The sequence below is a fragment of the Sander vitreus genome, chromosome 18 (genome assembly GCF_031162955.1).
Source record: "Sander vitreus isolate 19-12246 chromosome 18, sanVit1, whole genome shotgun sequence".
Lineage (NCBI taxonomy): Eukaryota > Metazoa > Chordata > Actinopteri > Perciformes > Percidae > Sander > Sander vitreus.
This window is the reverse complement of record NC_135872.1, coordinates 17115489-17132372: the sequence shown is the minus strand read 5'-3', so window position 1 is coordinate 17132372 and position 16884 is coordinate 17115489. Positions and strand designations below refer to the sequence as shown.

The window sequence follows — 16884 nt, the reverse complement described above, 5'->3', positions numbered from 1 at the left end:
CGCACAAACATGCACACAAACTGCACAACGCATCACAGGCACACACACACGGTTGTATGCGTTCTTTCAAAAAATAAGCTGGGCTATCAGTAGTGTCCACTTACAAAAAACTGAACAAAAAAAATAAATAAATAAAAATAAAAAAATAGTATGATAAAAGTAAGCTATAAAAAAGTGTTCTTAAAAGGGGTCCCTTGTTTAGGTCACACCCTCAAAACCCTGCATCCTACCCTTCCCACAATGCAACTCAATGTCCTTCTGCTTTGGTAAATTTAGATACTCCTGATGACATTATGGTTTTTTTTCCCTCAGACTCCCTCCAGTCAACAGATGGCATTGTACCCGTTTTCCCAGGTTGAATAGTAACACACACTTCATGTGTAAAATCGGAATGCACCTGTAATTGTATTCTGACTTCCTAGTTTTGATGATTTTTTTCACAAACTAATCACTGATGTTTTAAGTTTGAGGTGACATACTCTGTTTTCTGTCTTTTATACTGTCCAGTAAACTGGAAGAAGCTCTTGTGATAAAACATTTAAGGTTAAATGGACAGTAAACACCTGGAATATTATGATTTAATATATACTTACTAATTCACAGAAACTAAGGTCCTATCATGGGCTTTATGGATATTCAGCACGATTCCCATTCATGATGCGACACAGCAGGTATGAAGGGCAAATAACTCATAAGATGCTGTAATTGATGCGACAAATTCATATTTCACAGCAAAGCGGTTGCAGTGTCGGCCATAAAACTGACAACCCAGAAAGTAATTGTCAAAAAAATGCATTATGTGGTAGAACTGTAGCACATTAATTGATGTATCAGCCCTTAAACCATGTTTTCCAGACTTTAGAGTTGGGATAATGTCTTCTACTGTATCTCCATTAATCTCCTAGTGATAAGATGATATTCATCTACTGGGGTAAATTCAACTGTGTCTTGGTTTAATTTTACTAGTCTTTAGATATACTGTCTGACAGACAAGCTGATGAAAACAAAACCTCCTTAGCAAAAGTGAAAAATCAACATTCTACGCAGACAATCCTACAGTGATGAACTGCTGAGGGATGCCAGAATTTGTAAGGTGAAGAAACCCTGAGTTCCAAAGTGGGGTGTCTTCTTTGCTATGAAATCTGACGTCATTAATGGTTGAAATCTAATCTAACTTGTGACATGAGCGCAGCAGGACAAACGCACACATTAACCCGAGAGATGTGACTCAAAGAGCAAATTCCAAGGAGGACACGCACCAAAACGACACTATCTATCCTAAGATTATTTAAATTACTTTATATAGGACAGGTGATTACAAATGTGCCCTTTGTCCAGCCTCAGCCCAGTCTCTGGTTACATCATGATGCCTTTGACAGTCACATTTGGCAAGCTGTTAATTCTCTGCGAGTTCTCCTACATGAATCACAGTATCACATGGCACGGTATCACATACAGGTCAACTGATGAATAAGTCACAGTATCAGCTATGCAGCAATCTTCTGATTCAACAGATTCTCACATTTTGAGGAAAGCTGTGAAATAAAAGAGCTGGCCTGGTTTCACGTTGGTAACACCCTAATGAACCCGTTTCACACAGTTCACACTGACTTTTTCCATTTATTTAAAAGGTGATCTTGATGCAGGGAAGAACGCTCAAGGGAAGATACAAACACAGCAACACTGTGCCCTTCACTTACATGTACTGTATGTGCTGCACGTTCACTTACCGTGAGTCTCAGTGCTGCCGCTGCAACAGGTATGAGGCTGCCTTCATCACTTCTGCTTTAGACCTCCTAAATGTCAGCAGAAATAAGGCCATTATTGTTTGTCAAATGTCTCATTATGCTGCTTGCCTGAAACTCTGCATCATGCCTGTCAACCTGTTTGTTGTCTGTCCTGTTGTTTTAGTTTTCGGATGTGAAACAGCTGTCCACCTATCTGCCTCCCCCGCTGGCCATTAGGAGTCATGACATTGCCTACAGAGGACACACTGCGCCAGGGTCATTAACTCACCTCCTCTCAGTAAATGATGCTTTCTGTGTGGGGAGCTTCGTGCAACACTGTCCTTGTTTTAGAACTTCTGTGAAACGAATGACCCACAGGGAAAATACAGGTGGCAAGTCTTTCAGGAGTTTGTCTCACCCTAGCATGTGCAACAGGAGAGCGATGGAGCTGTCAATCAAGGACAGGTCTAATCAGGCAAAGTGAAATCACCTGTGTGTGTAAAAAGGGAGGTGGAATCACCTGTTACCTACTGCAACAGCACACGTGGGAAATTCACATGCACTTAATTCCACAGATAATTCATGTCATACTCATCACACCGAGCTTCTCTTTTCACCAATTAATTCCAGTCATCCCACTCACACCATTTTTTTTCTCCAAAGCTGATGTCAGTTAATTCATTGACTTCCTGCAGATATTTCACATTAAAAGGGTAAACAGGGAGGGAGGAAGTGTTGAGTTTACGTTAACCAGTTATGAATAAAAGACTAAAATGTTTAAAGCCTGCTTCAAGTAAAGGACGGGTCCTCTATTCCATTGAGATAAGTAATATTTGAAATAGTTATATAGTATATGCTCTAACTCTCCTAGTATTATATTTCTATCTATGGGTAAATATTGGTTTTAAATTACCAAATGACAAAACATTTTCCTCTCAAATAAGGCATGCACCAAAAATGCTGAAAGGGATGGAAAGAAAATGGAAAAACTTTTTATGGAGGTGTGGGTTTTTACATTCTGTAAAACCATGATAAAATGCCTTGATTAAATAGACTGGATGCTCTTTATTTTTAACACAATGGGATAATCAAAATGTGCACTCTCTGACATTAAAGTACTGTACCTTGTGTTAATAGCTGGGATCCACCTTAAAGCATTTGCTCATAAAACAGCTCCTTTTTGAGGACTATAATTAGTTTTTAAAATACTGGCTGGTGAATTTACAGTCTGCTATTTCCCCCAAAATGGATATGACACCTAGGAAACAAATGCTTCCACAAAAATCCACCATCACACTTCTTATAAAGCCCTATAATACTGCATAAGAGGACTTATGGGGGCAATGGCAACCCATAAAGTATCTGTCTTGATGTAAACATACTGTAGGTATCCTACGCACATGAACATTATGTAACCACTGTGGACCGACACGTACACCCAGACTGAAATCAGGAAACAAACAGAGGGATATTGGTTTTGAATCTCATATCCTGTTTTATTGTTCAAATATGGCAGAACAAGATATACAACACCGTACAACCACGCAGTCAGACGTACACACAGACAAATGGAAAGACAAACATGTATAGATTTTCACACACACACACACACACACACACACACACACAGCTCTGAGTTGTCATGATTGATAGACAAGAATTTCTCTGGGGAACTGCTGATCAAACATCCTAAAGTCACTGTGTGAACTCACACACGCACACACGCGCACACACGCACACACACACACACACACACACACACACACACACACACACACACACACACACACACACACACACACGACAACTTGTGTATTAAAGGGGATTTTAAGGAGATTAAGGATCCGGTGACAATAAAGATCTAAAACTAAAATGTTCAAAGTCCACCCAAAGACAGAATTCACCTTTGTTATTGATGTTTGAATGAGCCTGCAGTGACAGGACTTAAGTGGATTTCACAGGGATGAGATCAAATCTGAGCTGGCAAACTGTCTCTCTGTTCCTCAGAAATGATATTTATCTTATAATAGAAATGAGATGAATTGTGTTTCACGGTGGACAATTTTCTGTTACATTAACTCAAAAATCCAAATCTTTAGCAACAGGTTCACATTTAAGAGACTTATCACCCAATCACCCCACAATGGCTCAAAATCTCACCTATGCACTTCAGCACTTGCAGAAAAATCTATTTGTTTTAGTGACTTTGTACAGAGTTGATTGGATTTAACAGCATGTCTATATTTACCTGCTCTTTAAAAACTAAAACCTAAGACTATTAAAAAACAAATTCATCGTTTTGTGCTTTTTCCACCTTTCAATGCAAACTGAATGCTCTTTTTCTCATTTCAAAATTAAATAGCTTTTCATCTTTTCACATTAAATTAATTTCTCTAACAGGGACAGCAAAGCATTATAAATAATAGTTAGAAAGGATAAAATAACATTTAATGTCAGAGGGTAAACAAATCACTTTTTGAATAGCTGTCATCATCATCATCATCATTATCTTGCTGTCAGTCGAAAAACCTCATCTCCAGGAAGTCAAGCTTAAAAAAACAAAAACGACAATCCCCCTTAATTTCACACCGATGCCTGAGTGTTTCTGAATGGATTTCATGAGCCGTGGGGGGCTTATGCAAAGCACGAAAGGCCAATTTCATTTTCAAGTTTAACAAAAATAAATAGATGGAAGATGCTGAAATAAGGAGCCGGAGGGTTTTCAGCTGACAGCAGCGATTGTCTGAGTTAACCTCCCCGACATCAGCATCACCATCTGAAGAACTTGCTTGGCTGTAAATGCTTTAACGTGCAGAATAAAAGCTCTATGGATCAGCATAAATACTCCAAATGAACACTGAGCCACAAACAGCGAGGCTTCAGTCTGTCTTATAGACTTAGACACCAAACATTTATGAATGGATTTAACACTTGGAAGCATGTGTGCATTTTGCTGCTGCTTCAAATGAATTTCACAGAACAAAACTGACAATATAGTATGTGAACAAAAAATAATGACATTTATATATGATGAGTTAATTGCTGTGTGTAATAGTAATAATAGCCTGCCACACACAAACACCTAGGTTATTAATAGAGGTTTTGGTATTAATGGAGTGAAATTGCTTTCTTGGCAACTTGTAGTTGGAGTGTTATTTTATTTGAAAGGCCTAACAACTCGCGCAAGTAAAGCAAACTGTCTACAAAACCTGATTAATCGTATTCTTAAAAGGGGCAGTTTGTGAGTGACAGGTTAAAGTGAACCCTACATGTGCATGTGTGTCTCTAGAGGAGTGCTTCACATGTTTTCTGAGTTTTGAGTTTGACGTGCAAACACAGCTGAGTGAGGACTGAGGGACGATTAGTGAGTTAACGAACAGGCTTAGCTAGCTGGCCTGTTGGGACCGTCACCTAGCACTGAACTCAAGCTACAGTATCTATATATTGGCACTGTGTCAGGCTTGGTCAGTCGATAGGGCAGGTAGCTAGCATGACTGGCTAGCTGGGTTAGCTAGTCAGCAAACTGGGCTGACTGGTAGGCTGGTTCAGGCTTTGTGCCCAGGGCTTACTGACTTTTCTCCTGGCAGGACAGGCCTGGCTGATGTTTTCTGGGCAGCTGGTTTTTGTCAGTCTCTGTACCTCAGTCCGATGATGTCACTTCCTGTTGTCTGTGGTGGAGTTAGCTGTAGTGTCCGTCTTTGTTGCAGTATTTTCAGTGTTTCCTGGGGTCTGTAGTGCCGTGGCATTAGGCCCGCCCCCATTTTGAAGTGTTTCTTGTTTGAACTGTTGCAAGGCGCGATTGACAGCATCCTCGACCAATCGCCTGCTGACTCTTAGTAGCTCCGCCTCATCGGGCTCAGACCGGCGACGCCCACCTGAGTAGGACAAGCACAGCAAAAACAAAATCATCATAATCATTCACAAGAACATGTTATCACACAGGCATTCAATTGGAGTCGTGTTTCGAGCTCGCGTGCAACAATGTGACGTCAAAATGACGTAGATCTCGCTGGCGTGCCAGGATTTTGAGTGCGCGACCAGAGGTTGTGCACCACTATTTTTTTCATCGGCGCGTGACAAAGCGGAAACAGGAAGCATGAATGAGCTCGAGGGCAACCGGATGCCAGGACTCTCAGAGTGACTGCAAGTCTCTCTTGTAAACTTACTGGGTAAAGATGAGTTCTTTTATGGCAAATGAAAGGCTTGATACGACGAAGTAGGTCATCGAATCAATTCGAAGCATTGACGTCAATGCTGCTGCCAGTTCTGCCGCTGTTTACCTTTTTCTTCTTCTTTTGTCCGTAGAAATAGAAAAGTCGGTAGCCTTTCCTCATTAGCACCACCTCTGTTCCGGAGAAGACTGCAACTAGTGATGGGACCACCACGCGCGAGTATAAACAGTCCCAGACACATAGACCAGACGTGCGAACCTCAGCAGAAAAGGCAGTTGGACTGATCAGTCTACCCGAGTTGGTAAAAAAAAAAAGTGCCTCGGAACACACCAAAGCGACGAGACGTAATACGTCTCCATAACAGCAGGCGGCGCTAATCTGTATTGTTGCCCAAAAATGAAAACCGGCAGCTGATTGGACGAATGCGTCACATGGGTCTGGTTTCTCTGAAATTCAAAGACAGACTGTCATGGCGGCTTGTTCAGAATACGATCTCATATTGTTCTAAAATAGTTCACCGAAACGTGTTTCTGAAAACATTTTAAGCGAGAAATAGGCCATGCAGTTGCTGAATCTGTCTTCATTTCAGATCGACAAAGGTCAGTTTAAAAGATTTTCATCAGATTTTGATAGACTCTAGTCACGCTCATTCTGCTCCCTGTTTCCGGGTTAGCACTCTACCAATCAGATGGGTCATTTGAGTCCGACTGCCGGCAGTGCCCGCCCCGCCGATTATACATGTCAAATCGGCCAAAATGAAAGCAGACGGCTCCTTGGACGGAAGACGGCACGGAACACACCTAACAGACTCGAGTCACCGACCTCGCCAGATTGTCCGACGGCCGATTATCGGCACTGTGTGTAGTAGGCTTTACAGCGCTCCCATGATGTCACACTGGCGCTCGACAGGTCAGCTGCGGCGAGTATACCCCACATTTAATAGTAAAGTTGTAGGCCACAACACCAAAAATTAGCTGCAAGACACTAAAATGGCAGCTACCATAAACCTAGCTTAAGCCTCCCATGGTGTTTGGGTGTCTTTTCATATGATAGCAAGGCTGAATTCATTCTTATTTCAGTATGTTTGAAAACAGAAAATAACTATTAATCTGACAATGATGAATGAGTCGATACTCACTCATCACATCCAGCAACAATAGATTGGCTGTGACGACAATAAACAAGATTTGACAGTGTTGATAATAACAGCTGAGTTAAACATCCCTCTCCCAGCTCTTCTATAATACATGCATTTTTGATTTAATCTACCTCCTGGGGAGATTAAAAGCTCTTTACCGCACAGTTGCTTTTGATTTTGAAAAGACGAGATAGAGATAGAAGGGGAGTCAGACAGACATAAAGTCAGTTAGAGAAAGTCAATAATTCATGGTAGAAAGACAGTTAAGACAGGCAGCCTGTAAGATGGGCAGACTGCAATGAGCCATTCAGAAATCGAGTACTGCAGAAAACATACTATAACCACCTGATTACCAAGGCCAAGAGCAAAATCCCAAAGTTTATCTTCTACAACACAAGATCCCGCTTGGCCCATAGGTTTGTTTACACTTGAAAGCAGTGTGGTAATCTATTATTCATTATAGAAGGAGATAGTTCGTATAGTCGGAGTTAGACAGCCAATGTTGAAGATTAAGATTTGTTGAGGGCAGAAGAAAGCTGCCCCTTAGCTTTGGTGTAGTCTCTGGTTTTGTATTAATATTGGCGAAATGCCAGCCACTATACATGACACACCTAACCAGTACTAGGTATACTGCTGCTAGGTATGAACTTAATAAGGTGTACGACTGCTCTGCATGGAACTAAGTCCATTGTTGGCACATACATGCTGTGGACATTTTATGTATATTCCCCTTTTATCATCTAGCCATACTGCTAGGTTGAGGTCTACTATACAGTACATGCCACTGGAATAAATCCCAGTCACTGTTACCGCAGCACAGCTTGTACTGTTGACACATGCATTATGTATCCATGGATGTGTGTCTCCTAACAGCATGCCAAACAGAAACCAGGATGAGCACACATTTCATTTATCAAATGATGGTCTCCATGTGCTCCCATCAGCTTTACTTCCTTATTTTTCTGCTGTTTTGTTGTAGTATCTAACTCATGGTGTATTGAGTTGTGCTGTTCTGAGAAGCCCTGCTTCTGTTGTAGAGATCCTACTTGATTACATGTACCTGCAGCCTGCCAGTCAGTTTGAGTGACTAACACCTTTGACTGCTGTTTGATGAGGGATTTTTGCCCTCAGGACTGCAGCTGACTGAATTCATTTTAAATCTGTATGTGGAACTAACATGATGTTGGCCGTTTCTAATTAAGCAGAGTCAACTATAACTGGCGCTTCTGGCACTATCAGACCATTTCTGAGACATTTAAATTATGGACCTATGTACACCTGGTATCTGAATGCATTATCTGGAAAATGGCACCCAATCCAGAGCCTTTGCATTCTGGTCAGGGTATGGGTACTCCAACAACACAGTGCCAAGTAGTATTGAAATTTCTTCAGTCAAACGATACCTGCATTCAATCCTTTTTGTACCCAGATCTAGAAAAAAAAAAAAAAAAGTATATAGTTTTGCTCGCAGCTAATCACCGCAAGTGTTCTTCGATTTAATGCAACATGTGATTGGCCCACCTACTCACAGCAGCTACAACACTTAAGCGCAGTGTATTTAATGGCGTTGTACAGTTATTTAATAAATAATTTAATAATTTGAATACTTTCAAAATATATCTGTGCAAAAATAATTTGGATGGGGTGAAGTGGTATTGGCATTTTACGCAACTGAATGCTTCCATTCACATGATAGGTATCGAATGAAGTACTCTATGGGTATCGGTATCACTTTAAAGGTACTGGTATTTTTTAAATGATACCCAGCCCTACTCCCGGTATTAATAGGCGTCATGTTATCTTGATTTTGCCTGCATTGTAATCGGATGTCAATACGCAAATTATTTCTGAGGGGCTTGTGGATTTGTAAAACAAACATGGCGTGTCCCAGGTCAAGGGATGTAATTAATGCACTTTTTGCGAGGGAAGACTTGCTAGCTATTGCTACTTAATTTTTTTCTGGGCACCTTAAGCTAGCATGATGAGGCAGAGTAACGTGATCTTTTAAAATGCTGGGCGGATTTTTTTCTAAAGAATGTGGTCATGCTGTACAGATTGTATCTGGACCTGGCTGAGATCCGATCACAATGCGAGCCTGACCTCCTCCAGATGTGGTCTGGCCAATCCTATCGCAATGTGTTCTGCGTGCATGTACACCTGCATTAACATGTGTTACTCCTTTTCAAGATAGGATTATCCAGATACAGATTGCATGTTAATGCCAGCCGTAACTGGAGTCGTGGAGATGTGACCCAAACATATTAAGGGTCTTGTATTAATTTTGATTTAGTCTTCTTGGTTTGGCACGCACAGCCACAAACCTCTGTGATTAAGGAATTTCGGTGGGGGCCTTTAAAAAAAAATGTCAGTCTTGCAGACTACTTATGATTGGCTCTGGGTCTGTGTACCCAACAGTTGTAATCAGCTGGTGATCACACAGAACAATTTTCTTTCATCTAGGGAGCCTGATTTTGATGTCACTTCATCTGCTTTCGACTGTAAAGTGCACTGTAGGAAATATTCAAAACAAACATCAAGGTGAATGCTGGTGAAATTATGGTCTATAGTCTCCTTGTTCCATCTCTGTGAATGCGGTCAAGATACTGTATGTGGGGCCTACATTTCAAAATAAACACACTGTAGTGAATGCAGGTTTGATCATTTAAAAAGTGCCACAGAACGAACTGCGGATTTATGTGGTTTTTTATCATGCATTATGAAGACCTTCTTGTGAGGTTGTGGTAGATTTGTCCACACCACAGACTAAAGTGTCTGAGTGCAATGGGAACTTCCATAAGAGAGAGCACAGCAGAGTGTGGTTAAGGCCTCAACTAATAAAAATCTTTGTATGCAAATACTAAAACACGTGAAAGCCAAATATCAGCAAGTAATGGTGTTGGATTCTAAATGTTCAGTGCTGTAGACACAAGCTTATGGATATAGTTTCTTAATAAAATAATAATAATGAAAAAACATGTGATACTATATTGATCTCTGTAAGAAAATCCTTGTATTTGTCCCTTTAGAGACTTCCTTGCTCTAGGAAGCGACGGCAGTGGGGCGCTTGCTATCACAAGGCCATAAACCAGGCCGCATGGTTAATGGCCTGTCTCCTTAATCCCTTCCTGTCCTCCTTTAGCTTGGATCATTTAGGTTAACTGAATTTAAATTGATGAGGGAGGTGAAATAATTACAGATGAGAAATATGATATCAGCTGAAAGGAAATGCTGGCAGATGCTGTTGTAGTGATCGGAAATGTTATTGTTTGTGATTATTTTTTGACCAGTGCCGTTTCTAAAATGTTGAGATAATGAGCAACACACAAAAAATAATCCTGTGATTACATATCTCCTGGTGATCACTTGGATTATTACTTTTGTAATCAATATTATCAGGGTAATCCACAGGTTGCTGAAAGTAATCACATCATTAATCATCCTTAATTTGATTGTTTGATGATCTGAGTGATTTCATTACATTATTTTCATTACATTATGCAATTTTAGCCTGTAATCAGATGTAGATTAGATTTGAAATGAACCTGGACATATGCTATAAGGAAGAACACATACTTGAGCGTTTGGCATGGAGTGGGTTCAAATCTGCAACACAAACAAATAAAAAGATTAAATGAAGACACGTACAAATAAAAATAAAAAAGAGATATTTTGCTATCTCGTGGATTTCATACACTCAGGAAGCAGTACAGGCATAAACACCTCTTTGTCTTTGAACACAAGGGAGATACTTTAAGTGCTAGACAGCAGTTATTTTTTTAAGGATTAGCTTTGGCCTCCTGGGCTATCTGAATAAATATTGTTATCCAAGTCCACTGACTGTCACACTGCCAAAAGCTTCAAGACTCCGCAGTGTATAAATAGATGTGCACTTTTTGTGGTTTGGTGTAAGGCAGACAAAAAGAGCATAATTTATGACACAAGTCTGTAAAAAATAACTAAATTTTAAAAATAACTTAACAAAGAAAACCTTTGTCTGGTTCTAGACCTTTTTATTCCAAAGGTGGAAGAAATACAAACATGAATGTGTTTCAGATGAGGCAGTGCAGAAAAAATTAACTGTTGATTTTGGCATATTTTGAAGAATGGAAGATTAATGACATATGGGGACTAAATCCTTCATTTCGTCTCGTCTGTCAGATGCTGCTGTCGTTATGAATACCCAGAAAATATTAGCTTGTAATTTTGACCCTACATAAACAGACTTCTGAATGCTTGTCAAAGGTCTGTTCTATGTCTTTTTAAAGGGGTGTGTGTTTGTGAGAATGAGTTATTTTTATCTGCCCTATATTGATCTGACAAACCTTTATGATGGCAGTAAAGCTGCACTCTGTACCTGACACACAAAAACACACACACACACACACACACACACACACACACACACACACACACACACACACACACACACACACACACACACACACACACACACACACACACACCTCTTTCTCAACATATATCTGTCTCACACACCCTTTCTTAAAGCTTATATCCTTGCTCTCATATTCCACTTTTTCTCTACTTTCTCTCTTCATCTTTCATACTCCCTCCATCTCTATGGCTCTACCACCAACCTCTATCTGCCTCTTTCTGTCTTTACTTTTAACCACTCTCTCTCTACTTTTTTTTGCTGGCAATGTTGTCATGGTGATGGGATAACAACCAGACAAGCACTTCAACCTTTAACAACACAGGAGGTTGTATTGACTTACATAAGTTTTTAGGCAGGTTTCACAATCTCTTGTCTTTAGGTGTGCACATCTTTTTCTTCCACCTTGTTGTCTCTTTCTCCGCATCTGAATGTCTTTCTTCTTTGCCTTGCTGCCTCTCTCTTTCAGGCTCATCTTTCCCATATTTATTGACTGGTGTGACTCAAGACCTGTTTTCGAATATCGCTTTTGATGTCTTACTCTGTGGGCTGTGTGTGCATAGACAGCCACACTAAACCTCCTAGCCCATATGGTGCAAACCAAGGCAATTAGTAGATTCTGGATAAACCTCTAGTGTAAATGAGATTAGTCCAGATTAAATATGCTGTGTGTAAGTGTTTAGCCATGCTAGGGTCATGGCGCTAAGTCTGTCGATTGGTCTACCACTTCAGTCTAGACTGAAATATCTCAACTAGGGCTGCAACTAATAAAAATGTTCTTATTGTTGAATCTGCTGACAATTACCTTGATTTATCAATTAGCTGTTTGGTCTATAAAACTTCAGAAAATACTAAAAAGAAACACTTTCTTTCAGAAACCACAGCGTCTTTAAATGTCTCCTTTTGTCCAAGTAAGACTCCAAGAACCAAAGACATTTAATATACAATTATATTAAATGGAGAAAAGCAGCAAGAAGCTGGAACCAAAGGATGGTTGAGAATGAAGTTAAATGTTTGTTCATCAAAAAAATATGCCTTCAAAACTAATGACACTCGCATCAATGCTTTCTGTTAAGTGCCAATTAGCAAATTTTAGCATGCTAAACTAAGATTGTTAACATGGTAAACATTATACCTGCTAGAAGTCAACATGTTAGCATGCTGACGTTAGCACTTAGCTTAAAGAACTGTTGTGTCTAAGTACAGCCTAAAGAGCTGCTAGCATGGCTGTAGCCTCATAGTCTTGTTTATAATTTAAAACAGTATTGAAACAATAAGCTGATTTATCAATCAGTTAATAATCATTATCTGCAGCCCTAATTATATTACATCATAATTTATCAAGTGAAAAACCCTTTTACTAACTCTTTTACTTCACTATGTACTAACGTTAGCTTTGTCATTGTGAGCATGCTGATATTAGCATTTAGCTCAGGGCTTTCACTTTGTTCCTTTCACAGTCCTCCATCTTTGTTACTGAGACGGGAGAAAAGGTTGAAAGGCTGTTGGTGAACTGATGCTGTGTTTGGGATTATGACTGTACTGTCAGTAGACTGCGAGTCTGTACAATGTCAAGTAACAACTACTTTGAGTCTGCTTTGTTTTTAATTCACTCCCAGCGTCACCGCTCTGCCCTGCTTTACTTGGCTCTGACCTCTGCTCTGCTGTGATTTATGTTGTGCTATGTAAAGAACCTTTTAACACCATTACTTCAAACTCCCAGACACACTTATTTATCTTGTTCCTTGACATAACTAATAGCGTCCACTTCCTGGTTGGATCAGAGCTGACATTCTGCTGAAGTCTGCCAAAAGTTTAAGCCAGCCGCCTTCAACACTTTGTTCTTTCCATGATGGAAAAAGCACTTTTTAATGTTCAATTTCCAGCTGAGGTAGCTTCTCTGTTAATGCTACCCATATGCAAGCACTTCACATCTACATGCAGAATCAAAGGGTCATATCAAGAATTACTAGATACAGCAGCCTAACTGATTATGTTTACATCCACCCTAATAATCTGCTGCTATGACTCATTTCTTCTAACTCTACATGAACTGATTTCCTGAAAGCTCGAGCAGCGATTTAGGCAGAAATTGAATGCAGCAAATCCACTAAGAGGACGAGAAAACAAGAATAAGCGAGAGAAATGGGCAGATGAAAAGGAGAAGAAGCTGGAGAAAAGGGGGAGAAAGACCACAGTACAGCGGTTTCCTGAGGAAATACCAGAGACTCTCTCACACACGAGATACGGACTGCAGCCCAGTTCAACTCATATTCAGGTTACAGGCTTACTAAGGATCAGCTGTTTATGGATTATTATGAATAAACATTACATTACCAAAGAAATCAACCTCATGGAGATCAGGAAAACAGACGTGTTCTGTAAATCACTGAACACCAGGTAGACTACACTACTTTGGGTTTATTAGATAAATTAGCTCATGTCCTGTTTAAATGCAAACACAAATGCACCTAAATGCTGAACTCATCAGGATGTTGTTGTGTTTACAAGTACACATACTGGAGATTATCCAGTTGATTCAAGATCCAGCTAGAGGTACAGTAGAAAGTCACATCACTAAACCTTAGCTGCAATCCTGGAGAGTAGCTGATAGACCTACATTGTCCTCATCAAATGGCCTTTGAGCTACATCTCATCTTTCTACCTGTCTTACAATGTGGCCTAATGAGCCTGCATTTGTTATTTCTGACAATCTCTCCATTTTACCAGAACAATGAGATTCAGGGTGTTGGTCCCCCTAAGTGTGTGAGTCTGTTCCTCTCCACCAGTGCACTGATCGACAATTCCATGGCCGATAAATTCCTCCACTGAGACGGCGAACACCATCAAAGCTCTTTTTTCACACTCATGCTATTTCACACCCAGCCTCAGTCCCTCCGTAAGCCTTCATTCTCAGCATATCACTTGGAAGCCATAAGAGGGTGATGTGCTACCCAATAGCATGCCTGTATATGATACTGACCAGAGAATCAACAGAGTGAAGAGAGAGATTTTTCAAAAATGTTTTGGTAGAAACAGTTAATTTTTTTTTCTGACCTGAACATGAGGACTTATCACCAGGGCTGGCGATTGCTATAGACGAACTAGGCGATTGCCTAGGGCGTCAAATGTGTTGGGGGCGCCGTGTCGCCCTTAGGTCTACTTCTAATTAATAATAGAATTAGAATGACAAGAGAAATAAAATATATTTATTAAACATGATCATCCTAGGGCACCCCCTCAGCCACACGTTTACTTGTCAATCTGATTATTAGATTGAACTGATAATTATTGTCGATCATTTCCTAATTGGGGGAAAACTTCAAACTAATGATTTAGTTTGAAGTTCCCGGACGTGACGTTTCCAGTCTATGGGTCATACTCAAACACACGGAGCTCTGAAGCAGACCTGTGCGTCACTTGGTGTCCACTCTCGCTGTAAAAATAAGAGACGAGCAGCGGCACAGACCACGGAGCTGCTGCAGCGCGCCTTCCATGGTCTGTGCAGCTTCAGGTTTATAATGGACGCGCTCTGCTGTGGGCATGCTGCGGCAGATGTGTCCCGTTTGTGCTCCGTGTATTTACAGTAGTTTCAGTTTTCTACCTCAGATGTAGAGCAGCGTACAGCCACTTCTCTAAACTTTGTGTCATTCAGAGACCAGAGTCTCAAACGGGGCTCTGTGTCTGTCAGGAGGTCTGAGATCTACCGTATCAGCAGAGCAATCACGTAATGCACAGCAGACTATGGTGCAGGTGGATTATTTTCTGAAATATTGTGAAATTTATTCTTGTAATAGCCTATTATCACTTTATTCTTCTCAAAATATCACGACTCCTCCAAATCTCAGAGAGCACAGATGAGATATATTTTAATGTGCACAAAGTTTTGAACATGAGCAGAAAGCTTGCTCAAACACATTTGAAATATTACAGTCCAGGGGTTTATTAATTCATTAAAATGAAGTCATGTATCATTGAGGTGAATAATTGTCATATGCACATTTAAGGAGGTTACTTCCCCAACAAAAGACGCAAAAGAGGAGGGAGGCGCAAAACTCAATCTCGCCTAGGGCAACCAAAGGGCTAGAGCCGGCCCTGCTTATTACCAACACCATGATCATTTCGGGAAAAGATACACAGATACAGTACATGCCAGATGTAAATAATAGACATTGGGAATAGGGTTGGGTACCGAACTCTGTCCTTTTTTTTTAACTACAGAGGTCGATACACGTTAAATCAATCAGTGCCAAATTTCAGGACCTGAGAACGCTTATCTGTCCACTCTGCATGTTGACTGAGAGCGGAGCTCAGCTCTGACACACACACACACACACACACACACACACACACACACACACACACACACACACACACACACACACACACACACACACACACACACACACACACACACACACACACCACCCTCTCTATAGCACATTTCTGCAACAAGGCAATTCAAAGTGCTTTACATAAATCATGAAAAAACTGTTAAAAAGAGATAGAAAGAAAGAAACAGGCTAAAATAGAATAACATACAAATAGCCTACAAGAATAAAAGTTCCAGTGCAAATAGTTTTGGAATTATGTTTACAAGTGATAGGGTTGTGCTTTGGCAAGAATCTGGCGATACGATACGTATCACGATACATGGGTCACAATTCAATATATTGCAAAATATTTCTATACTGTGCGTAAGGCGATATATTGGGATTTTTTTTTAAGTATAATTTTAGAAAAACTAATATTTAAAAAAAGACATGATGTTCATAAAAGTCTAAGAAGTTTACTTTAGGTAACACAGAAAATCAAACTGCCAGTTTGGGATTGTGGTTCACAGGTTCTTAGTGAGCTAATTTTTCTATGCCAAAGTTCAGCCATAGCTACATTGTTAGCTTCTAGCAAAAAGTCAGGCACTGTTAGGCACTGTTAGGCAAGGACACTAGTGGTGTGTCTCAGCATAGTCATCTGGCGGTAGGGGGTTTAAACACAACATAAATGTGAACCACTGTCTTACATGAATATTTTTGAACGTAAAAAAAAATCAATCAATATTATACAGTATTGCAAAAAAAATATATTGCGATACTCAAGAGTATAGATTTTTTCTTACACCCCTAACAACTAAAATTATTTTTTTGTTATTACAGAGGGAAAGTACCGAAAAAAAAGGTACCCTAATTTGGAATAAGAAAAGATAACTATTTGAGTCTTATTTGCTTTAAAAGCGATTTCAGAGAAAGTGTACATACTAGTGCAGTCCAAGTATTCCTTGACTGATGTACAAAGTACAACATATCTTTAACTTTATTAGGTGGAAATTATTTTCGTGAAAATGTGTTAAATTAGTTGAGCGTGTCAGCTTGCTAACACTTGCTAATTAGTACAAAACACAAAGTACAGCTGAGGCTGATGGCAATAGCATTAGTTCTGCAAGAATTTGGTCATATTTGT

General features: G+C 40.0%; 1 protein-coding gene across 2 annotated transcripts in view; it reads right to left on the bottom strand.

The window, feature by feature from the left end:
• Positions 1-3198: 3198 nt before the first annotated feature.
• akap7 (A kinase (PRKA) anchor protein 7) overlaps positions 3199-16884 on the bottom strand; it is a 46059-nt gene continuing 32373 nt past the window's right edge. Inside the window, exons 10-11 of one of the 2 annotated variants that reach the window (XM_078275025.1) lie at positions 10611-10640; positions 3199-5602 (exon numbers count right to left, since the gene is read on the bottom strand). In XM_078275025.1, coding sequence (XP_078131151.1) covers positions 5382-5602; positions 10611-10640 — 251 coding nt within the window. In that variant the 3' untranslated portion in view covers positions 3199-5381. The remainder of the gene's footprint in view (positions 5603-10610; positions 10641-16884) is intronic. The other variant, XM_078275027.1, reaches the window with a different exon arrangement.